This window comes from Cryptomeria japonica, chromosome 5, assembly GCF_030272615.1.
Source record: "Cryptomeria japonica chromosome 5, Sugi_1.0, whole genome shotgun sequence".
In the NCBI taxonomy this organism is placed as follows: Eukaryota; Viridiplantae; Streptophyta; class Pinopsida; order Cupressales; family Cupressaceae; genus Cryptomeria; species Cryptomeria japonica.
The window spans coordinates 715194513-715219061 of NC_081409.1; the positions used below are offsets into that span (position 1 = coordinate 715194513).

The following is a 24549-nucleotide window of genomic DNA, read 5'->3' on the forward strand; positions in this document are numbered from 1 at the left end:
CTCTACCCCTGCCCCTGTTGTTGCTTGAGTCATGTCTTCTTTACAGTTTTTCCTCCACCTTAAGGGCAAGTTGATAGGTTTGATGGACTATTTTTGGGCTCATTAGACTGATTTCTTCTTGGATGTTCCACCGTAGGCCATTTAGGTACCTAGCAACCTTGAGACTCTTCTTCCACCGCATGAGATCTAAGGCTAAGTTTGTGAAACTCCTCCATATAGCTATTGACATCAAGGTATTTTTGCCTCTTCCTATGAATTTGCACTTTATAGTCATCATGGAGATAGACTTCTTTGATTTTGACTAACATCCCTTTCCAAGAAGAGATGGGTGCTTTGCCCATTTTCTTCCTTTCATCTTGCACAAATTTCCACCATGTGAGAGCAACTCCTCTCATCCTTGACTTGGCTACCTTGACTCTCTGGGCTTCAGTTATGCCTTCACATTCAAAATGGTTCTTCACGTTCCTTCTATCCATTATAGGACCACTTCTGCCTCCATCTTACCAGTGAACAATGGCAATCCTTCCAGTGATTTACCACTCAAGGCCTTCAATGCCTTCAGGAAAGGTTCTTTCTCTAGGATAGGATAAGGTTCAGGTATTTTGTCTATCTCTGACACTTCTTTACCCTTCCCTTCTGCTCCTTCAACCTTTACCAACACTTCATCTGCCTTGGTTTCTACCTCACCGAGCTTACTCTCCAATTCTAGGGTAAGTGCACCAAGATGGTGAACAAAAACGGGGGTATAAGTGGCCACTTTTCCTTTTTTTTTTTTTTTGAAAACAGGTAAACCTGAACTTCAAAGAGATATTCGAAGGTCACACACTCAAAAATAGGAGTTGAGAAAACAATAAGAATTGTAGTACTCTGAATCTAGTTTCTAAACTACTAAAGTTTTTTAAAATTGGATAAGATTAAGAGGGTCAAACCTCTCTCGCACGAAAAATTGTTCCTGTTTCTTTTTGAAAAACATAACATAGCTATTTTTGTGCGCTGCACAAAATATATAATTAGATTTAGTATTTTGCAAAACCCTTTGGTAGAATGATAGGTAAGATTGAGATCTAGAAGTTGTGTATTTTTTTTATAATTTTTCGTTTAGTATTTCTTTTTTTTATGATTTTTTGAAGTGACCGCATCCTAAAAATTTGGTACCTATTCGTGCGCTGGGCATAACTTGCATCAAAATAATCGAAAATGAATTTTATTTTTTTTAAATTGTATAGAATCTAGTGTAGAAATATAATATGTAATTTATTTTGAATTTGGTCAAGTATATCAAAAGTTATTAAAAAAATGGTAGACGTATGTCTGTGAGGACTGTCAAGGCACTGGTAAAGAAAATTAAAGTTTACTATTCTAATGTTGTCTAAAAATAGAAAAATTTATATGGTCAGAAAGATGAGAAGACATGTGAGATTATGGTGGTAATTTTAGAGATACCCACTTGATCATTTGTAAACCTAATGATGATGAAGTCGAGAAATCATGTTGGAAGACGAAAAAACGTGTAAAGGGACAAAATGGGAGGGAAAATGGGCTTGCAAGTCTTAGGGTCATTTTCCAACCCTCTTACCAAGCCAAAACCGACACGAGTTCTAATGTGCAAGATAACCCGCTTAGGTTTTGAAAAACAAAAAGTACCATTCATGGTTCTACATAACCCGTACGGGTTATGTAGAACTAAAACCATCATTTTGAATTTCCCAAAACCCATACAGGTTATTAAAAACATCATTTTGAGTTTCACAAAACTTGTACGGGTTATGAAAAACTATTATTTTGATTTTCACAAAACTAGTACGGGTTATGAAAAACATCATTTTGAGTTTCACAAAACCCGTACAGGTTATGAAGACATCAAAATGTATGCTTGTAAACTTAGCATATACTACACATATGTATAGACATACATATATAATATGTGTTTATGTATGTATATATGCATATCTATAGTTATATATACATATATTTATATAGATATATGTATATATGTTTGTATACATGCAGGTCTCTCTTCTTTTCCTCTCTCTCGTCTTCCTTCCCCCATCACCGTCTCTGTCTATTCTAAGCCCTAATTATCCTTTTTGAGTTCTATCTCATCTCTCTCCCCCTCACCTCTCTCTCTGCCAAGTCTCTCACCCTCTTCTCCTTCTCCTTCTCTCTCTACCTCATGTCTCTCACCCTCTCCTCCTTCTCCTATACTCTCTCTCTCTCTCTTTGTGTCTCCCTCCCTCCCTCTCTCTCGTTATCCTATCCTATTATCACCCACTCCCCCTTCTCTCTCTTTCTCTCCCCTACCTCTCCCTCTCCCCCCTCTCCCTCCCCCTCTCGTTATCTTATCCTATTCTCTCTCCTCCTCCCCCTCTCTCTCTCTCTCTCCAATCTCTCTCCCCCTCTCTCTCCCTCCCCCTCTCCTTATCATATTCTCTCCCTCTCTTCTTATTCCCTATTCTTTATCTTACCCCCTCTCCCCCTACTCTCTCTCTAACTGCCTTTCTCACCCCCTCTCCTTATCCTATTCTCTCCCTCTCTTCCTATCCCCTTCTCTCTCTCTCCCTCAATCCTATTCTCACCCTCTCTCCCTTCTCTTTCTTTCCCTATCTCTCTCACTCTCTTCCTATCCCCTTCTCTCTCTATCTCTAACACTCTCTCCCTCCCCCTCTCCTTATCCTATTCTATCCCTCTCTTCCTACCCCCTACTCTCTCTCTCTCTCTCTCTCTCTCTCTCTATCTCTCCTATTCTCACCCTCTCTCCCTTCTCTTTCTTTCCCTATCTCTCTCCCTCTCTTCCTATCCCCTTCTCTCTTTGTCTCTAACTCTCTCCCTCTCCCTCTCCTTATCCTATTCTATCCCTATCTTCCTACCCCCTACTTTCTCTCTCTAACTCTCTCTCCCCCCCCTCTCCCTATCCTATTGCCTCCCCCTCTCCCTATCCTCTTCTCTCCCTCTCTTCCTATCCCATTCGCTATCTCTGTCTCTCTCTTTCTTTGTCTCTATCTCTGTCTCTATCTCTCTCCGTCTCTCTATCCCCTTCTCTCTTTGTCTCTTACTCTCTCCCTACCCCTCTCCTTGTACTATTCTATCCCTATCTTCCTACCCCCTTCTCTCTCTCTCTCTCTCTCTCTCTCTCTCTCCCTCCCTCCTCCTCTCTCTCTCTCTCTCTCTCCCTCTCTCTCCCTCCTCCTCCTCTCTCTCTCTCTCTCTCTCCTCCTCTCTCTCTCTCTAACTTCCTCCCCTATCCTTATCCTATTCTATTGCTCTCTTCCTACCCCCTACTCTCTCTCTCTCTCTTAATCCTATTCTCACCTCTCTCCCTTCTCTTTATTTCCCTATCGATATCCCTCTCTTCCTATCCTCTTCTCTCTTTGTCTCTAACTCTCTCTCCCTCCCCCTCTCCTTATCCTATTCTATCCCTCTCGTCCTACCCCCTACTCTCTCTCTCTCTCTCTCTCTCCCTATCATATTCTCTCCCATTCTCTCTCTCTCTCTCTCTCCTATTCTTACTCTCTCTCCCTTCTCTTTCTTTCCCTATCTCTCTCCCTCTCTTCCTATCTCCTTGTCTCCCTGTCTCTAACTCTCTCTCCCTCCCCCCTCTGTCTCTCTCTCTCTCTATCTCTTTGTCTCTCTCTCTCTGTCTCTCCCTCCCTCCCCCTCTCTCTCTCTCTCCCTCTCTCTCCCTCTCTTAATCCTATTCTCACCCTCTCTCCCTTCTCTTTCTTTCCCTATCTCTCTCCCTCTCTTCCTATCCCCTTCTCTCTCTGTCTCTAGCTCTCTTTCCCTCCCCCTCTCCTTATCCTACTCTCTCTCTCTCTCTCTCTCTCTCTCTCTCTCTCTCTCTCTCTCTCTCTCTCTCTCTCTCTCTCTCTCTCTCTTTCTTCCTCTCCCTCTCTTAGTCCTATTTACACCCTCTCTCTCTCTCAGTCCTATTCCCCCCTTTCTCTCTCTTAATCCTATTCTCACCCTCTCCATTCTCTTTCTTTCCCTATTTCTCTCCCTCTCTTCTTATCCCCTTCTCTCTCTGTCTCTAACTCTGTCTGTCTGTTTGTCTCTCCCTCTCTCTCTCTCTTAATCCTATTTTCACACCTCTCTCTCTCTCCCCACTTCTTCTTTGGTTCCTAGTTCTACATAACCCGTACGGGCTATGTAGAACTAAGGCCAAAACTTCTAGTTTTACATAACCAATACTGGTTATGAGAAATTTTTCCTCAAAACCCGTACAGATTTTGAGGAACTTGTTTTTATATTATTAAATAAAATGTTCCTCAAAACCCATATGGGTTTTGAGGAACATTTGGTTTTTTTATTATTTTTGGCTAGGCTTGGTGTTACCAAGCCTAGCACGTTTTTGAATTTCATAGAACACGCACGGGTTATGAGAAATTTCATTTTTTTTTTGCACGTGGCCACTTTTTTGTTCACCATCTTGGTGCACTTACCCTCAAGCAGCTTCTTCTATTCTCTTCCTCCCGATCATCCACTTTCTTTGCCAACTCTACATTGGTCACCATACTGTTATCTCCTACAGATTCCACTGAGGACATCTACTCACCTAGCCCAAATCTTATAGGCTCTGATACCAACTTGATGGGGTTCACCTAGTTGGTGTTGCTCAATTCCACCAACTCACCAGGCCTAGTTGCTCTCTAGACCTCCAAGTACTTCTTAGTCTCTTCTAGGGCTTGACTCTTAACCATTCCAAGGTATTTTCTTCAAGTGTTTTGGCTAGGAACCCTACCAATTCACAGTGCTTCCCATGTGCTCAATTATGGCTTCTTGGCTTCAACTTGTCAAACTGACCTCCTACTATCATGAGTTGATGCAGAGGTGTGGAGGTGTCTTCTAATATGTTTTGATTGCATTTAGGGTCCATTTGATGTTTGCAACCATTAGCTTTCTTACCGATTTCAATATTTTGCCTAGAAAAGGGCTACAAGGAATTAGCCCTGTTAGGCCTCCTAAAACTGGTTTTCTAGGGCTTGAAGGAAAACGGTCCAAAAGACCCCCTAGAAAGTTTAGTTTTTCTTCAATGATTCACCTAACCTCCAAATATTTTTGTGGTTTTGGCTTTTTGTTTCACCGTACAATATGCTAACCCCAAAATGAGGGTTTTGGAGGGTTTCTAGGCCTTCTAGCCGGCAGTGACTGGTCAAGTTGGGGGTTGGGCAGCAAATGAATTTGTCAAGGCTTATCATTGCATTGGAAACTCTATCCCAACTTCATGGAACCCTCGAAAATCTTAGACGGTGGTTTGGCATTCACCCCTACACTTAGCACTTCAATTTCACCTTATTCCTCTAGCCGGGTTGCTTTTGGACTTGCTTAGAACAAGGTGATAGTCATACTGAAACTCATCTCCAACACTTGTCCCTGCATATGTACACTGTACAAGTGGTTTCCCTTCATGTACCAATAGGCCATGATGGTAGCACGTGTGGAATTCATAGGGCAACCATTTTTACATAAAACTTCTGTATACAAGCCAAAACTGGTTGTTTGCAAACCAAAGCAAGAAAAAACCAAAGTAAACTATCTACAAAGCTTTAAATGGAGACAACAATACTGTAACACACTAGAGAAACTCAATCCATTGCTAGATCAATGGATTCAATCTATTTTCAATTACAAAAATGAGTAAAATCAAGCCAAAATGCTGCCAACTAGTCTGAAAATGAGTAGTTTCAGATTGTTGAACTTACAAAAAGAAATTCTCCAACCTTGGTAACCATGCAAGAGTGGGTACTTATAGATTTTCCCACATGTGGAGTCATCCTAGGGTGTTGGACAATCCCTAACTCCATCACTAACCAATTTAGGACAAAAGTTGCCATGACAACTTACAAAAGTTGTCATGACAACTTTCAAAAGTTGTCATGACAACTTTCAAAAGTTGTCATGACAACTTTTTGCAATTTTGCACTATTCCATTTTTTGGGTCTTCCCAACTTATGAAACCTATTCTAAGTCATCACACATGACTTTTAAAATATTTCTAAGACTAATTTAACCCTCCCTAATGCCTATACCAAGTTTTGACACTTTTGACCATCAAGAAGGTCAACTACCTACTCAAACCCACTATTTACACAAAAATGCAAACCTAAGAAGAATGAAATCAACCTAGGCCTACATTGCCTCAAAACACTAACTCTTGGACCCTCCTGAAGTCCTTATTCACTACTAACTTGGCTAGGGTCAGTACAAGCCAAAATTGAGAAAACTAAATAGTCTAAGTCCTAGGTGCTCCTACACCAATAAGGTCGATGATGTTTGTTATTGTTCGTGTTGGCAAATGTTGTGTGTGTATCCGAGTGATGAGATACTTGCCAGACCAGTGAGTAGAAAACTACAGAGTGTGATTGCAGAGTAGAGGAACTGAAAAGGATCTGCCTTGGCATGTAGTGTTGTTATCAGATCAGAGTTTTACCTATTGTCTTCTAACCATTTCAATAGTTGGAAAATCCCTTTATTGGGTAGCTTTAATAGGCTTATTGCAAATCCTCTAACTAGGTGACTCAAGATCATTGAGTTCTTCAAATCCTCTAGCGAGGTAACCTTTAACAGGGTTTTAACCTTTAACAAGATATATAGCCATCCCTTAACCGGGTGATCTTTAACAGTATGGGTTCCTAACATAACCTTATTTTAAAGTCTTTAACCGAACTAGACTCCTAACAGAGTGAGCTTCAAAAGAGTTCAAAAACAAGCTTGTGAGTATTCATCCCCACCGTGGTTTTTCCCATTTGGGTTTCCATGTGAAAAATCTGTGTGTCATGAGTTGTGCATTTTTCATGTGATGATTAAGTATTATTTGTTTGAGTGATTATGCATGCAGAGCTAATGGTTATGATATTGTTGATATACCACATGCATATGTTTATGGGTGAAGTAGTTATCAATTATTGAATGTATTTGAAGTGTTCATTTTTACCAGTTTATGTTGTCCGAAGTATTACTATGTTTAACCGGTATTGCCACGGTTAAGTTTAGTAATGAAGACAACTGGTTATCATTGTTTTAACTTGATAAGTTGTTGAGAAAGTTTTTGTCTATACCAATTCACCCCCCCTTCTCAATACCGTTTAGGGTATTTGTTGTTTATCATTATTCATCAAAATCTAGTCAATAGTTATAACATATAGTGGAAGTCATGAATTTCAAACATCTTTTGTAGTAGTAGTTTGGAGAAAGTAATTTTTTTTTTTAAAATCGACAAAATAGAAAAGTGAAAAGAATATTTTGTTAAAAAAATTCAAAATGGTGCACTGGGAAAGTACTATAATTGAAACTTAGCAAACAAAGATCACATGTTAATTAGCTAGCTATGTGTTCTCTACAGTTGAGAGCAAGTTGTCTCATCTTACTACATTATTCATCCTTTAAAGTATCATCATCCCTCATGATGACATATTGTATCCACATTATACTAATCCATTCTCTCTTCCTACTTTTGACCTTAATAAGGGCATTAGAAAAATGTTAACTCATGCTTTGGATACTTTTCATATCTTGCCTCTTGCAGTAAGGATTATGTCCTTCAATAAGCATCACAATATAACATTGAATGAGTAGCATAACTATATTGGTGAAATGTTATTCCTACATGATTTAGTCCTTGGATATCACATTATAAATGCTTTATAGATTGTGCATCCATTCCATTCTCTATTTTTAATCTATCCATAGTTCCATATAGCCTACCATCAATCCTTTCATGTATAAGTGGCTTTCCCTTGTAATTGGTTATAATGTTAAGAAAACACAACTATTTAGAAATAAAAGCATTATACTATCTAAAGAACATTTTGTCCTAACACATACCATCTATCTAAATACAAAAAAATAATATCCCTTAGAAAAATTGAAATGAAGTAGAAAAAAAATAAATTGTGAAATATAAAACTACTCTTGTAGAACATAGCAATGAAATAGAAGCATTAGAAAAATATCTCACCAAGTAGTTGAGTAGCCATTCAAAAGAACCCATGTTCTTTATTTTTGATTTTAATAGAAGCCTTAATCATCCCTAAATAAATTAACATCATTATTAGGAACTATCCTTCCTAGTCCTTAAGTTCTTCCTAGGACACACCACTCCTACATAAAAAATGCTAGATATCATCATCATCAATCAATATTTTGCATTTAACTTGAATAGGATAAAATCTAGTTTGTTATTTGGATTTTCATATATTTTTTTGTTGAGAATCTTTTGAGTTTGGTGTACATTTATGTTTTTTATTTAAGAATCTTTCAACAACAAGCATCACGATATTCCATATCATGGTTTTATGTGTCAAATTTCTTTTGATGACTACTTTTCCCGTTGAGTCAATCTTGTACCACATAGCAAAAATAACATCATGGTCTTCCATAGTATATGATATAGAGAGCATCAAAGTGTCTCATAATCATGATTCAAACCATGTACCATGAATATCATTTATATTCCCAAAATTCTCTTTTCTTATTAGTCAATTGCATCCCCTATCCAAATCTATTATATCATCTTATCCCTACCTGCTTATTCCTTCTTATTAGTCAATTACATCCCCTATCCAAATCTATTATATCATCTTATCCCTACCTGCTTATCCTTTTTATACTCATTTTGAGGGCACCCTTTTGTTCTTCATACCCGACTATCCTCTTGATGGGGCATCCCTAAATTTATCCTAAACTCCCAAGACTTGGGGTATGTTCCCATTTTCCCACTAGGTGCCTATACATACTTTCTTTTAAACACTTATTATTTAACAATGCCATTTCAAAGATGGGATATCAACACAACCCTTACTTAACATATATAGAAAATTGGACACGTTACGATAGATCGAATCAATTATAATGAATACCGCACCAATTAGACTAATTTGTATGACATTAAACAGTCTGAAAGAATTTGTTAACTAAAATCATACCACAGCCAAAAAGCACGTTATTTCCTTTTCCCATCTTAAACCTATCCTTTTTTTGTTTTTTAATTTTAAGGGAGAATTAAAAAGCAATCAATTTGTAGATAAGTTTGACCTAATCATCATACCTGCAACCCTAACTTTCTGTGTGTGCCTAAGTTTGAGCGCTTCTCATAGACGAGCGCTTCCCTGTGTCACGGTTCTCTGACTGGTTCCTCCGATTTCTTACTTTGTGTCAATCCATTTGTTAGTTTATCTTTGTTGCATTACACTGTGTAAGAGTTTGATCTCCTTATGGAAGAAGTGTTTCCTCCGTATCATGTTTTTATTAATCACAGAGGACCTGATGTCAAGAAAACCCTTGCCAGTCATATCTATTATGCTCTCGAAACGCATGGATTGAGGGTATTTCTCGATAAACAGGAATTGCAAGTTGGGGATTTCTTAACCCCTGCAATTCAATCTGCCATTCGTAGTGCCTCCGTTCAGATCGCCATTTTCTCCGAAACATATGCGCAATCCCCGTGGTGTTTGGATGAGCTGGTATGGATGCTTGATTCTGACCCAACTTCTATTAAGATCATCCCCATATTCTATGACATCGAACCTTCAGAACTTCGTCATGTGGAGAAGGAAGCATATGCCACAGCCTTTGAGAAGCATAGAAGGAAAGGCAGGGTTACCGATGAACGAGTGGAAAGCTGGATAAAAGCCCTCGAAAAAGTTTCTGCTATTTCTGGCATCCCATTCAGGACAGAGATAGAGTAAGTATTTACATGATATGAAAATATATTGATTTAAAGTTTTTAACCTGAACTTCTGGTTTATGACAAGTCCCAAAATTGTTTCAGCGACCATGGAGAGCGATTGAAAGAAATCGTAGAGACTGTATTAGTAAAGGTAGGAAGGGAACAACTGCATGTATGTGAGTACCCTGTGGGACTTCGTCAAGCGGCGGAGCATTTCGAAAAGGTGGTTCTGAGTCGAAGTGAATCAAAGAGCACCCACGTTGTCGGGATTTTGGGGCTGGGCGGATCGGGAAAGTCAACTCTGGCTACTCATCTCTACAGCTCCATGTGTTCCCAATTCCAGAGATGTTGTTTCTTGTCTGATGTGAGTAAAGAGAAAATACCATGTCTGCAGCAAACACTCCTCAGAAATCTGCTGCGTGATAAGAATTTGTGTATTGAGGATTCGCGTAGAGGTAAGGCCTTGCTTCAAGATCGTCTAAGAGGGTTGACACGCGTTTTGATTGTTTTTGATGATATAGATAACACAGAGCAAGTAGACAATCTGTTATGTGTAAAGGATGTGCTGGGAAATGGCAGTGTGATTTTGGTGACATCTAGAGACCAAACTTTGTTTGTCAGTTCTAAAATAGAAACATACAATGTCAAATTACTAGATGAGAAACAAGCCCAAGAGCTATTCTGCTGGTATGCCTTCGGCAACACCAAACCAGTCGACGATTTGAAAGATATGGTGGAAGAGTTGGTTAGAATGTGTGGTGGTTTTCCTTTGGCTTTGAAAATTTTAGCCGGGCAGCTCCACAATGAACGTAACCCAAGAAAGTGGAAGCAGCAGTTGAAAAGCCTCCTTAAAAAACTGCCGGAAGACTTACTAGGAAGGATAGTAATGGATAGCTATAAATCTCTCGACAATACAGAGAAAGAGGCCTTTTTAGACGTTGCCCATTTCTTAATGGGAGAAGACAGAGATCTGGTGGAGAGGGTTTTGGATGGATTTAATGATAATGGTTTTCAATGCCTTCAGACGCTCCGTCAGAAATGCCTTGTGGAATTTGAGCTTGCAGATATAATTCGTTCAAGAGCGTTACAGGTAAAATATTACCTGCAACCCTTAAATAGGAGTAGATTTTTATCATCATTTATATATGTCATTTGAACTGTTTATTACAGTAATGTAACTAATGAACTTACTTTCAGGTTGAAAGCGTGGATTGGAGTGTAGGTATTTGGAGAAGAGCAAAGGGGAGCTTCAAAATAAGAATGCACGATTTAGTGAGGGACTTGGCAAGACAAATCGGCAGACAGGATTTACCTCTTCGCCTCTGTTGTTCAAACGATAAAATGATCTCCACACGGGTATTTGATCTCATTACTTTTCAACAGTTTCCGTTATTTTTTTGGCCATTAAGCATGGAAATGTACATAGAAAGTAAACGGAAGTCTAATTTTTCCAAAAGCTATTTTTTGAATCTTCGGTTAACTTCTATTAATGTTGCAGCAATCTCCATCTTCTAATAAAACCTCTCCAAAATAGGCTGACTGAAGTTAACCAAGAAGTTTTCCTCAAGATAGGCTGACTGACCCTTTCTTCTATTTGAATCTTTTCATTTAGGATCTACAGTACCGATTCAATTTTTAGTTTCTCCCTATTACATTACTTTTCCCAATATAGTTGAACCCTAATATTCTGTTTATCAATGACAATTTCTACTCGGTCGTTCGATATATGTCAAACTCTAGTTATTCACAAACTCTGCAAAATCTACATGGGGTTTGTTGATGATTGATGCTGGCCGTCCAGTTGATCATTCAGTTCTGCCATCGGCCACCTGTTTTTGCGTGCCCTTCGTTCCTTGCGTTGCTTGGACAGTTAGTTTTAATTGTAGTTTGTTTTCGTTTAAATTCAGTTAAGAAGATCTTAAATTCAGCTAACAACTCTGTTTTTCCTTTTCCTCTGCCAACGAATAATCAATGATAATGCATGTGATCGCTAATGCGTAATAAGTTCCTTCTGTTATGCTATGAACTATTCCATTGAATTCTATTTGTATTCAAGCCTAGCGTAGTTTTCAATCAAGCTGGAACAAAAGACTGCTGTGTATCAAAACAGTCCAGTAATAAAAAACAGAGGATTCTGCAATCGTTGAAATCCATGAATGATCAATTTATTTTTCTTGTAAGTGATCTGATTTTATCACCGTTTTTATTACTGTTATCTTTTCTCTCAATTTACTGTAATCTTTTTATCAATTGGTTTAAGGGTAAGGGCTGGCTTCAGAAACTACATTTGATATCGGAGTGGGAATGTTCGCATTGTTTAGTATCAACAGAGAAAAGTCCTTGTTTCCAAGACGCTCCATTCAAGGGATCCAGTGATTCTGATGAAGGGGAGAACAAAAGTCTTTCCCCAGCAACAACTTCACTCAACCGACAATTCACAACTCATAAACTCACTTAGCAAGAAAACAAAGATTTCAACTTTATTAAATTCCATGTCACCATCAAGTTATTGCGACAAATTAATTACAAGCTTGGCCTGTCAATGGCCTTTCAACTCTGTTCAAAACCTCCAAACCCTATTTCTCTAAGCTCAGACCAATTTCCAAGCGGCCTCATCTCATTCTATCTTTCCCTGGGCCGATTCTGACCCACTACTCTGTTCTTGGGCCGATTCATTATTAATTCCTCGTTGGCTGATTCCCATCTTTATTTATTTAGCAGCCACTTCCCTCTTTCCCCTTTTACCTCATTCACAGCCCTCTTCGTATTCTGTTTTCGCTGGCTCTATCTCTGCTTCCTTTGTACTTTCCCTTTGTTGCAGAGGGCTCACCTCTTCTCAGGCCTACACAGCTTTCTCTTTATATTTCTGTTTCTGATCGATGCCTCAATCTTTTTTTCACTTACCCGCTCGACACACAGCTACCTTCAAGGCCGATACCCACTCTCCTCTATTTGGGCCCCTTTATACCCTCAACCTTTCCCCTCTTCAATACAACAGAGACGTGTTTACCATATGCTTTTACTCTGTTTTTATTTGTCTCTCTACGCAGCCTTTCTCATGACCCTCTCCCATGATGGTAATGGTTGAGTCTTTAATTCCACACTCTGCATGCATAAACCTCTTCCTTTACCCTCTGGCAGATGTGCATACTCTGTTTTCCCATTTGGCACATGGCTGCACTTGCATCAAAGCCATATCTAGTAGAGGAAGACTTGGTCGATAGCAAGGAGAATCGCAGCCTGCAAAGAACACATCAGCCGCTGGCTTCATTTTTGAAAGAATTATTTTTAATTAATAAAGAGGCGTCACTTCAGAGGAGATCGCCCAATGTTTGCCACTGCTCCAAATCGATTGTATAAAAAGTGAAGCCAATTCTTTTAAAAGAGGAGATCAAAGTCAAAAAGATCATCTGGTATAATTTGTCAAGTTTGAATCTACCTTCGAAAAGGGTGAAGCCTTTGATTTGTAAGAGTAAGTTGCAGGAAGATTACAAATTAGAAAAAAGTTGCTTTGCATGAATAAGATGCAGATCTTGTAAAAGCCACAGAAATTAGCCACCCCCGAAATCAGCTTTGGAATAGGCTTGAAAGTTACAAAAGCAAAGAATTTAGTGCATCGTGGTAGGAGATAAGCTTACTAAAGTTAAGAAATTATCTTATCTTCTTTTCTTTTCTTTTTTTTTTTTTTTTGGTCATAAAATTTGTTGAGCTGATTATTCTTTGAAATTAAGGAAGAGGTGGTTGTTATATTCAATTCTTCCATTTTGCATGAGAACAACATACATAGTTTTTGAATGAGATTAAGTTAGATTGTTTAAATTTGATTTTTGTATGAATATGTATATGACTACATCCCATAATGTCCAAGACCTCTTTATTAAAGCAATTGTATTGCATTTCTTATTTCTCATCATTCGATCAATTGATCATGTGATCAAGCTGTAATTAAAGATTCATGTTCCTATTAAAAGAAGTTTATTGATGTTGCAAATTGTCTATTCTTAATTTCTTTAGGGTTGAGTTATTGTCAACGCTCCTCTCCGATTCTTTTGTGCCTGAAATCTTCTCTAAAGCATCACTAGTTCATCAAATATAAGAAAGATTTTTCTAGAAAATGAATCCTGCATTTTTTTTTTTGCTATACTCCCATCAGTCCACATCTATAGAAAGATTTTCTATTTTATGTAATAAGCTTATTTTTTACAATTGCCAATAAAGATGATTTTAGGCTAGTGATCATAGCACAACAAAAAACTTCCCAATCTTTTGGAGATCACCATCTATCCCATTTTTGTATCAAGATATTGTTCATCATAAACATTTTCATCGACTTTCATAAATCCTCCTAAATTATTCTCAATTCCAAACAAAAGAACGACGTCCCAATATTCCTTTGGGACGTTATAAAATCTGATGTAGCGAGGATTTAACCATAGAGCATAATTGGTGGAATGAAAGTTTTGTTTCCAAGCTTGCAAGAAAAGACCAGCCCATACGATCATTTGCACAAATATTAAAATAAATCCCTTTTTGAAGAGTTTACAATTTGATGGATTCCCTGAAGACCATTGATATCAAAGTAAATTGAATGTCCAGAAGCTTGCAAACGTCCTAATAATCCTATAACTTTCGAGTCTTGTTATCTTAATCTGTACTTCTTCATTGCCTTAACAAAATTGCAAGGATTTTGAAATTCAATGATTTCTAAGTCCCTAGTTTGCTACTCTCAGAAGACCTTTAAATACCGTCTTGTATAGCATTTTATAATGTGGTCAGAGAATAACTTAAAAAGGATTTTTGCGAGAGATTGCTTTCTCCTACCCCACCCTGGTAAAGGTTGTCTATATATGTGATTCTAGTCAACAAAAACAATGCTTAGAGAAAATCAATTTAATATCTGTTTATATATTTTTAATGTAGTATTTTTGTAGCTCTATTTTATTATAGTTATCTCAACACGTAATTGTAAAAGTTCTTCAAATTTCAATTCAAAATCAAGGTATGTATAATGATGTTGTATTGCAATGCAAATATTTCTCACAGTATATATCAATTTTGTTTTCTAATTATCTTCTATGTATTGCAGATGGTGGAGAAAGAACATTAATAATTTCGATGTCCTTTGGATAACAATAACAGGCACATATATATCTTACAAGAGAGATTTCATGGGCAGACATATCTCCACAACGCCTATCCATGGCATCTCTTAATTGTGCCTACAAATAAACCGATATGAATCGATGTATGCTTATCTGGTTTAACATAGCGATCAATGTTTTGTTTATGCCAAACAATCGGTATTGCCAATTGATAACAATGTGAATTTGCAATGTATGCTATCGGGCTAATAGTCCGATAACATATTGGTGCCAATTCATTATGAATCGACACCAATATGCTATCGAGTCTAGTAACCCGATAGCATATGATCGACACTTAACTAATGTTAAGCAAGTTGTCGATCAAAACAAAAATGCAATTGGATATTATTCATTGTTAACCCGATAACATATAGTTATCAACTTTTAATATAAATTAATTATATATATATTTCTTGGCAAGGATTTCTTCATCTGATCGATGCTATTTCATCAACACTCCCTCTTAGCTTGGGAAGATGAATGACAACATATCTAGCATCACATTTCTCATGATGGTCAGGATTCCTTATGGAGTCTCATAATCTCACTCTATAGAGGATCATATCAGTCAAACACGTGATATGAAGTATCACCTAAACACGTGATACAAAAATCATATCACCTAAGCACGTGACATGAAGTATCACCTAAACACGTGATACAAAAGTTCACCACAATAACTTGTGATGACAAGATATCACCTAAGCACGTGATATCAATCTTGCAAATCAAGCAATACTAAGGATAAAAACATGAGAATAATTAAATCCTCATTTTATCCAAATTGTGGTGTTTGCATTGACATTTCAAAATGTCTTTACCATAATATAATTATGGCACATCCATAACATACTAGGAATCACACGATATCTGGTTTGATCATTATAAGATCGTCACCTTATAATGTCTACATACAAGTGTCCATTATCTAAGAGATCGTCACCTCTTAGAAATGTACATAGGGGGTGGAGCCCATAAATGTCATAGCATGACAAAGAACTTTACACATTAAACATCTTTATTAATATATAAGTATAGATTATGAAGCAAATTACCTTTCAATCATACCAAGACCTTTTCTAAAGTGCTCAACTTTCACCCTGGAAAGTGGTTTGGTAGGAATATTTGTTGTCTGGTCCCCTGTACAAATGTATTCCAACTGGATCACATTCATGTCTACCATATCTCGCACATAATGGTATGGAATCTCAAAATGTTTGGATCTGTCATGAAACACCGGATTTGGTGAGAGTTTTATGCAACTTTGGTTGTCACAATGACTAACTGTAGGTTTCATTGGTTCACCAAATAACCCTACAAGCAACTTCTTAAGCCATACTGCCTCTCAAGCAGCCATGAAAAGTGCAATATACTCGGCCTCAGTGGAAGTCTGTGCTACTGATGATTGCTTTCCAGTTGATCCAGGATATCATGGCTGAACCTAAACTGAAGCAACATCCTGAGGTGCTTTTCTTGTTAGTTATATTTCTAGCCCAATTTGAATATGTGAATCCATGTAAATCCAAATCAACTCTCTTATACAGGAGACCAAGATTTAAAGTACCTTGTGTTTATGGTGAAAATGGATACAATAATAACAAGATTGAAAGGCTAAATGAATCCAACCACAAAAACCCTAGCCTAACAACAACAAAGATCCACCATAACATATGAAGATTACCTAAGACAATGTAAATAACATAAAATCACAAAGATTATACCATCACATGTCCAATAGAGTTTTGAATCTTCATTCTTTCTATCTTCATTAATCTTGCTTGATATATTTGCTCTCAGATTTTATGTGCACAAGAGCTCAACAAAGAAGGGAATGTGGTTGCAAGTAGGATCGTAGTGTAGTCAATTGATCAGGTTGTTAGGGTTTGATAATGAAGGAAGCATCTTCTTAAATAGAAGACACAATATGAAATGGAGGGATAAGATTGAGAGGTGTAAAAAGGAGGTCAGCTATGATTAGAGGGTAGGTAGAAGAAATAATAAAATAATGAAAGAGGTAGGTAGTGTAGGAATTAAGAAATGAATGACATGTGTCATGTGTAGAAAAAGATAATGAATTAATCAAATAAATAAAGATTTATTTAATTAATAGAAGAAGTGGGATCAATTAAATAAATAAAATATTTATTTAATTAGGAAAAGGATAATTTAAATAAATAAATGTATTTATTTAAATGAGAAATAAGGCTAGAAGAGGATAAATGAATTAATTAAATAAATAAATATTTATTTAATTAATAGAAAAATTAGGCTTAGATAATTAAATAAATAAAATATTTATTTAATTAAACATGACAATTTTGAGTGTTTACATTTTGCCCCTCTTTGAGACAATGTGGCTTGTCGCGTTGTTTCAAAGAAGATAAGATGAACTGATACAGAGTTGCCCCAGTATGGGAATGATATGCCCCCTCGAGAGATTGGATGAAAATGTCTGAAAAGATTGCAGACAATCTCTCGATAAGAAAGACGGGATAGAATGGACTGACCAGATAAAGTGACAAAGTCACGAGATGAAGAAGACTGGCTCGGGAAATGAAGGCTAAGGCTAGGGTAGGCTATAAGATAGACCACGGGCAAAAGACATCCTCATTGTCATCTACATCTTCACGAGATCAAAGTGCAGAGCGAGAAAAGAGCAGCAGCAATCAGCAGCGATGGCCTTCGCTCACAGATTCGATCGCGTTCGTCGATTCCAGAGGCTAGCAGAGGCAGGAGAGCCGGTAAGTACCACCAAACCTCCTCGTACTTTGACGCATTTACTTTTGTCATTAATGCATGCTAGTTAGAGCAATAAATGCGCTTAGAAGTAGGGCTAAATAAAATGTCAAAAACCGCTGAAACGCGTCTGTGTCGGTGCCAGGCGCGTCTGTGCAGGTGCTAGGCACGTCTACGTTTTTAACCGCGTCTGTGTCGAATGCGGGCGCACTTACGTCATGCAGAGGCATTTATGTCGCCAAGTCGCGTTTATGCATAATATAGACACGTTTATGTCATACAGGCGCGTCTGTGTTGTTAAGGCGCGCTTGTGCAGTCTTTAGGCACGTTTGTCAGTTAAAAGCGCGTTTATGTCCAAAAAAATGCAAGTTTTGTCTTCTAGGTCAAATCGGCAGTTCTGTGATGAACATACGCTGTCGATTGGATAAGCTACTGAGAGGATACACTCAAGCAGGTCCTTTAGGGAAGACTAGAATAAATCAAGGCACTTTGTGATGAACAGTGAGTACCAAGATAGAGTACTTTGTGATGAACAGGGAGTACCCAAGTATGAGCAGCATTTTGTGATGAACAGGGAGTGCAAATGTGAGTAACACTTTGTGATGAATAGTGAGTGTCATGCACATAGTATTTTGTGATGAACAAAGAGTACTACTAGGATAAATAGTAACACTTTGTGATGAACAGTGTCACTAGGAGTAGATAGCCATATGCATTTAAATGACGAGTAGCATTTTGTGATAAATAGTGAATGCCACCATGACTGACATGATTGATTTGCTTGACTGCAGGAGTATTTGCCTATGTTGGAGTCACGGGAGAGATACCCGTCGACTCAGAGGTTACGACCTGAGCTGACAGCTGAGGAGCGAGCTACCATCGAGGAGATGGGCTTGAGACATATATTATATGTGTTTGAGTTTCGGGCAAACATGGGTTTGCTGACTGCGCTTGCCGAGAGATGGCATTCTGAGACGTGCATTTTTCATTTGCCGATGGGTGAGATGACAGTCACCCTGGAGTATGTCTACAGGATTCTGCGGATACTGATTGATGGAGATTTGATTTCATATGATCGTGATGGGGACAGGGAGGTATTGAGACGAGTGTTTCAGGATCACGGATTAGAGATGAGCGCAGGGCATGTGGCATGGGACACCATGACCACGACAGGGTTAGCATTGCCAGCCGTGATCGGAGGAGCTATCAGTGGGTTCTTATGTCCAGACAAGGCGACATGGGGATTCGCTGTGGGCTGGGGAGGAGCACTGGAGACACTGGTGACGCAACACACCAGATATGCTTGGGGACCATGTGTGCTGGCCCATTTATATTACGAGCTTCACCAGTTTGTATACCATGGGTCAGTGGGATTGGGCTATGGAGTGACATTATTGCAGGTTTGGGCCTATGAGCATCTGCCTATTACTCGACCGACACACTTCAGGGGTAGAGGTCATGGACGCAACTTTGTTCATCTATACGACATGATTACATCGCAGCCATAGATTGGCAGGTTGGAGCATTGGCGGCGAGTGATAGATGACATTGATGTGGTCATCTGGAGATCATATCTGGGATGCGAGGAGTGGGAGGATGACGCAGTGGAGTTGCCCTACACCTTCCAGAGCAGGTACCTGATTGGGTGGATGCCCTATGTGTTAGAGAGACAGCTGGTGGAAAAGGTGTGCAGGCAGTATGGCAGGATCCAGAGGATGCCACGAGGCTCAAGTATGTATGCCTGCATAGTTAGGGATCAGGCGCAGTTTGGACCGTTATTGTCATATGATCAGGCGCTTACACAGTTGGCGGAGATGGTGCCCCTACCCTGCGATACGTGGCCGGAGATCGAGGATGCCGAGATGGATGCAGAGTATGCAACATATTGGGTAGAGCATCCATTCCCCCGATTGACAGATCCAGGAGAGCTACTGGAGGGAGATGGAGGCGGAGACGATGATGATGGTGGAGGTGATGGGGGCAGAGGCCGACGGAGGCGGAGGGGAGTAGTTGGGGAGAGGAGAGTTGCACCTCGGAGAGAGGGTGGACAGGAGGGACAAGCTCAGGTGGTGAGGGGTCGCGGTGGATTGTCTCTACAGATATCAACAACACAGGGTCCCAGAGCACAAGGACAGAGACAGGGACAGGTGCTAGTACAGGCACAGGAGCAGGGACGAAGACAGGTACAAGGATCGAGGCATGTACAGATACAGGTACCCATACAGGCACCAGTACAGGTTCAGGTACAGGGGGAGGCACTCGCAAAGAGAGAGCCACAGGCAGAGGTAGAGGGGGGGGGATCCAGAGGAGGATGAGCTGATTGAGCTCAGGGAGATCTGCCAGGGCCAGGCAGATGAGATACAAGATCTGGAGAGGGAGAGAGATCGGCTCAGGAGGAGGCTCAGGGATACTGAGCGGGAGAGAGATCAGGCGATCCAGCGCTATACAGAGGCTGAGACAGCGTTGAGGGCAGGGAGACAGGCAGCAGAGGACACAGGGGCAGGCTATGCATATGTCCTGCGGGCAGGAGAGGAGATTGCCTATTGGCGGGATCTTTATTATGGTGCCGTGCCAGCAGATCAGCGGGCGAGGAGCTTCCATAGACCATCACGGACAACGACAGCTACGGGAGGGAGCCAAAGGAGACAGGCATTGAGTGGTGGGGTTATGGGTCCTCCACCACCACTAGATAGAGAGGACACGAGGGATGATTCTAGGGCAGGTCCGTCTAAGGCTCAGATTCCGTCGAGGCTAGGCGGCTCCGAGGGAGGGAGTTCATCATAGCCTTAGAGGGCTCCCTATGTATCAGTATTGTACCATTTTTGTATGATGATGTAGACACCTGCGGGTGATTTTGTAGCCATATGTATTTTTGACATCATTGTATCATGACACTTTTGATTATATTTATGAGATGATTCATTTTTGCAGCAGCTATATGCATGTGTACTTATGTGATGAGATGTTTCATGATTTTTGTTTTTATGTGATGCTTATGATATGGATGCAAATATGTATATGATGCAATGCAATATTTTTGTTTTTTTATGTTTAATGTGTATGCATGATGCAAATGTGAATGTATGTGATGCAGATGAATATGATAATGTAAATGTAAATTGTGCTAACAAGTGTTGTGTGCAGGATGTGATGCAGTTGTGATATCTATATGTATGTATGAAATGCTTATATGTGGTAATGCAGGTGCAAACTTCATGAAATGCAAATGTTTTTGATGTGTCATTATACTCAGTCATGTGATAGCAGGCTACGCGGACTCAAGAATGACGATGGAAGTCAATCAAGAAAGGGGAATGAAAGAGAGAAGATATGAACGTGAAAGAGCTTCTTGTGCGTTATCATCATCGAGCTTTATTATGGCAAGTAGGTTATGACAATCGAGGCATATGTTCGACCCAGAAAGTCACTGTTCCTGTTTGCATGGAGATAAGACAGTCACAAACAAGGAATGCCCCAGTTCACACTAGACTCTCAGTGTCCTCATATCCTTGGACAAGTCATAGTATTACTTAAAAGACAATCCACAGACAGCAAATGCAAATAAGTGACGATACCCCATCCTCACCTTTCTAGTCAAAGACATCTTGGAGATAAAATCTCTAGTCAGAGACATCCTGGAAAAGCTAAAAGACATGTCACCAAAAGATAAAATCAAAAGAAAACCAAGACTCGACACCAACATCCACTGTAGTCCTCAAGTTTAGTGTCTCTTGTCACTTGTATAAGTCTTATTTGATTGTGGTCACAATGTTTACTTTCACAAAATGGATAGATAACACTGAACCATATGTTGTCTAAATCTGTTGAAAGATTTGATGTTGTTGAAGCTCATTGTTGCTGCTGTGTCTCATCTGAAACTGACTGAATCTATGAAACTGATATTTTCTTGTGGAGAAGATGAAACTTTATTGCGGACTGGCGATGCAGATGTTGTTTTATTGCGGATTGTGCGTGAATAGACTGAAGGAAGCTGGAAGAAACTGTACTCTTCGAAACATGTGATGTTCTCAGTTCCACACCCATCACTAGACGTAGGATTTGCCTTTTAGCCATAGATAGGATCTGATTTATTATGGATAGAAAGGGAGGTGAAAAGGGAGATTTATTATGAATGGCTAACCAATCTTGGGTAGATCAATAACAAGTCATGATGGGAATGGGTAAGCTTATTATGAATGAATTGGTTGTGAGTGTGTGCAAAGTGAAAGGATGAAAGTGGATCCTGAAGGAGGAAGGAGCAATGTCTCTACACATGGCGCTGGTGACCCAGTTTTCACCATGGTACTTGCCCAGGGCACCACCAAAGTGGTTTTCACCGTTGGACGAAAATTATCTCTTTACTTTTTTGATTTTTTTTTTTTTGATTTTTTTGTTTTTTTTTTTTTTGATTTTTTTGTATTTTGAATTTTTTGATTTTTTTGTATTTTTAATTTTTTGATTTTTTTGTATTTTTGAATTAGGATATTCCGAAGAGCTATGTGTAGAATCTGCGAAGGTGCAGGCTATTGATAGGATCCTCTAAAGGTTCACCTTCTGTAGTTGAGAGCTGATATGCCCCAGTCCATATACTTCTGTGATGATGTAGGGATCAAGCCAGTTTGGTTCGAACTTGCCCTTCTCTCTGTTTTGCTGATTCTTGGGGTTTTCTCTGAGAACCAAGTCACCTACCTCAAATGTGCGAGGCTTCACTTTGTGATTGTAGCTGCGACTCATTCGTTGTTGGTAAGCTTTGAGATGATTAAAAGCAGTTTGTCTCCGTTCATCCAGTAGTTCTAGTTCTTGTAAGCGAGAGACTCTGTAATTTTCATCAGTGATGATGTTTTGCAAATAGACCTGTAAAGAGGGTAACTCGACCTCGATAGGCAAGATGGCTTCAGCGCCATAGACAAGTGAGTAGGGTGTAGCTCCTGTAGGTGTACAAACACTTGTGCGGTAGGTCCAAAGTGCAGGATTGAGTTGGATATGCCAATTACGGCCAGCGTCGTCGACTGTCTTCTTAAGGATTTTAAGGATTGTTTTATTAGACGCCTCAGCTTGGCCATTACCTTGGGGGTAATATGGTGTGGAGAAATGATGGGAAATATGGAAACGGTCACAGAGTTCACAAACATCCTGATTTTTTAAGGGACGCCCGTTATCAGTAATAATGGAATCAGGAATACCATATCGGCATATGATATAGTTAAGGATGAAGGTAGCAATTTGTTTTCCACTGACTTGTGTGAGAGGCACGACTTCAATCCATTTTGTGAAATACTCTGTGGCTGTGATAATGAATTTATGACCATTGGAGGAAGGAGGGTGAATCTTGCCTATGAGATCAAATCCCCACTGACAAAAGGGCCAAGGAGACGCAAGTGGTTGTAGTTTTTGTGCTGGCGCATGTATGAGGTCTCCATGAATTTGACATTGCTTACATTTCTTGACAAACTGATGAGTTTTTTTCCATATTGGGCCAGTAATATCTAGTCATGATGAGTTTCTTGGCCAAGGTAGGACCACTAGCATGTGGACCACATATCCCTTCATGCACTTCACGTAACGCAATCTGAGCTTCATTGCTTTCTAGACATCTAAGAAGAGTGCCATCAAGACCTCGTCGGTATAAGATATCAGCTAGAATGACATATCGAGAGGATTGGCGAATGAAAGTGCGGCGTTGATTATTTGATAGATCAGGAGGTAGAGTATTGTCGCGAAGGTATGTGAAGATGGAACCATATAACTGAAATTTGGGACCAACAACGCATATCATTTCAGTAGGAGTGATCTCATATGAAGGGACCAACAGGTTGTCCACCAAGAACTCATAGCAAGTCTCATTTTGAGGTAGATCAATCAATGAAGCAATTGTAGCCATGGCATCTGCAACACGATTCTGCTCTCTTGGTATCTGCTCAAAATCTATCTTTGTAAAATGTTGTTTCAAATCATCCACCATTTGCTTGTAAGGCATTAATTTTTCATCTTTGGTTTGGTAATCATCAGTTGCTTGACGAATGACAAGTTGAGAATATCCAAAAACACGAACTTCTTGGATCTTCCACTGAATTGCAATTTGTAATCCAGTTGTTAATGCCTCATATTCTGTTATATTGTTAGTGCAAGGAAATGATAAGCGGTATGATTTTGGTATAGAATCGCCTTGAGAAGTTATAAAGAGAATACCAGCTCCTGCCCCATGCTGTGTGTATGAGCCGTCAAAGTATAGTTGCCATGGCTTTGCATGTGATATTGTTAAAATGGATTCGTCTGGAAATTCTGAATTTAGAGGAACATCATCAATCATGGGGGCATCTACTAATTGATCCGTGATTGTCTGTCCTTTTATTGCTTTTCTGTCCACATACTCGATGTCGAATTCATTAAGGATCATTACCCATTTGGCCAGCCGTCCAGTAAGTGTTGCTTTATTGAGGAGGTATTTCAATGGATCGATCCTTACAATCAACTTAGTCTTATGAGTAAGTATGTAATGTCGTAATTTCTGTGAAGCAAAGACCACAGCGAGACATGCACGCTCAATTGGTGTGTAGTTTAGCTCATATCCCACCAATGTGCAACTGATATAGTATACTGCTTTTTCCTTGCCGTCAGCAATTTGTTGCGCTAAGAGTGCCCCCAGTGCTGTTGGAGTAGCTGATATGTATAGTATCAAAGGCTGATCTGAAACTGGTGGCATCAAAACTGGCGGATTCAAGAGATAATCTTTGAGCGTCTGAAAAGCTTGTTGACAATTATCATCCCATTTGAATTTGATATTTTTATGTAGCAGGTGTTGAAAAGGATTACACTTATCTGCAAGTTGTGCTCTGAATCTTCGTATAGACTGGAGTCTCCCTTGTAAGGATCGAAGTTGATTGATATTTCTAGGTGGTGGCATGTCCAAGATAACCTTGACTTTTGTTGGATCGGCTTCGATTCTTTTTTTGGACACAATGAATTCTAGGAGCTTCCCGGAGGTTACTCCAAAGACACATTTCT

General features: G+C 39.3%; 1 protein-coding gene across 2 annotated transcripts in view; it reads left to right on the forward strand.

Annotated features, from left to right (window-relative positions):
* Positions 1–8863: 8863 nt before the first annotated feature.
* The window catches only part of LOC131034764 (disease resistance protein RUN1-like), a 66514-nt gene continuing 50828 nt past the window's right edge, over positions 8864–24549 (forward strand). Inside the window, exons 1-3 of one of the 2 annotated variants that reach the window (XM_059221661.1) lie at positions 8864–9679; positions 9767–10754; positions 10862–11020. In XM_059221661.1, the coding sequence (XP_059077644.1) occupies positions 9210–9679; positions 9767–10754; positions 10862–11020 (1617 nt within the window). In that variant the 5' untranslated portion in view covers positions 8864–9209. The remainder of the gene's footprint in view (positions 9680–9766; positions 10755–10861; positions 11021–24549) is intronic. The other variant, XM_059221662.1, reaches the window with a different exon arrangement.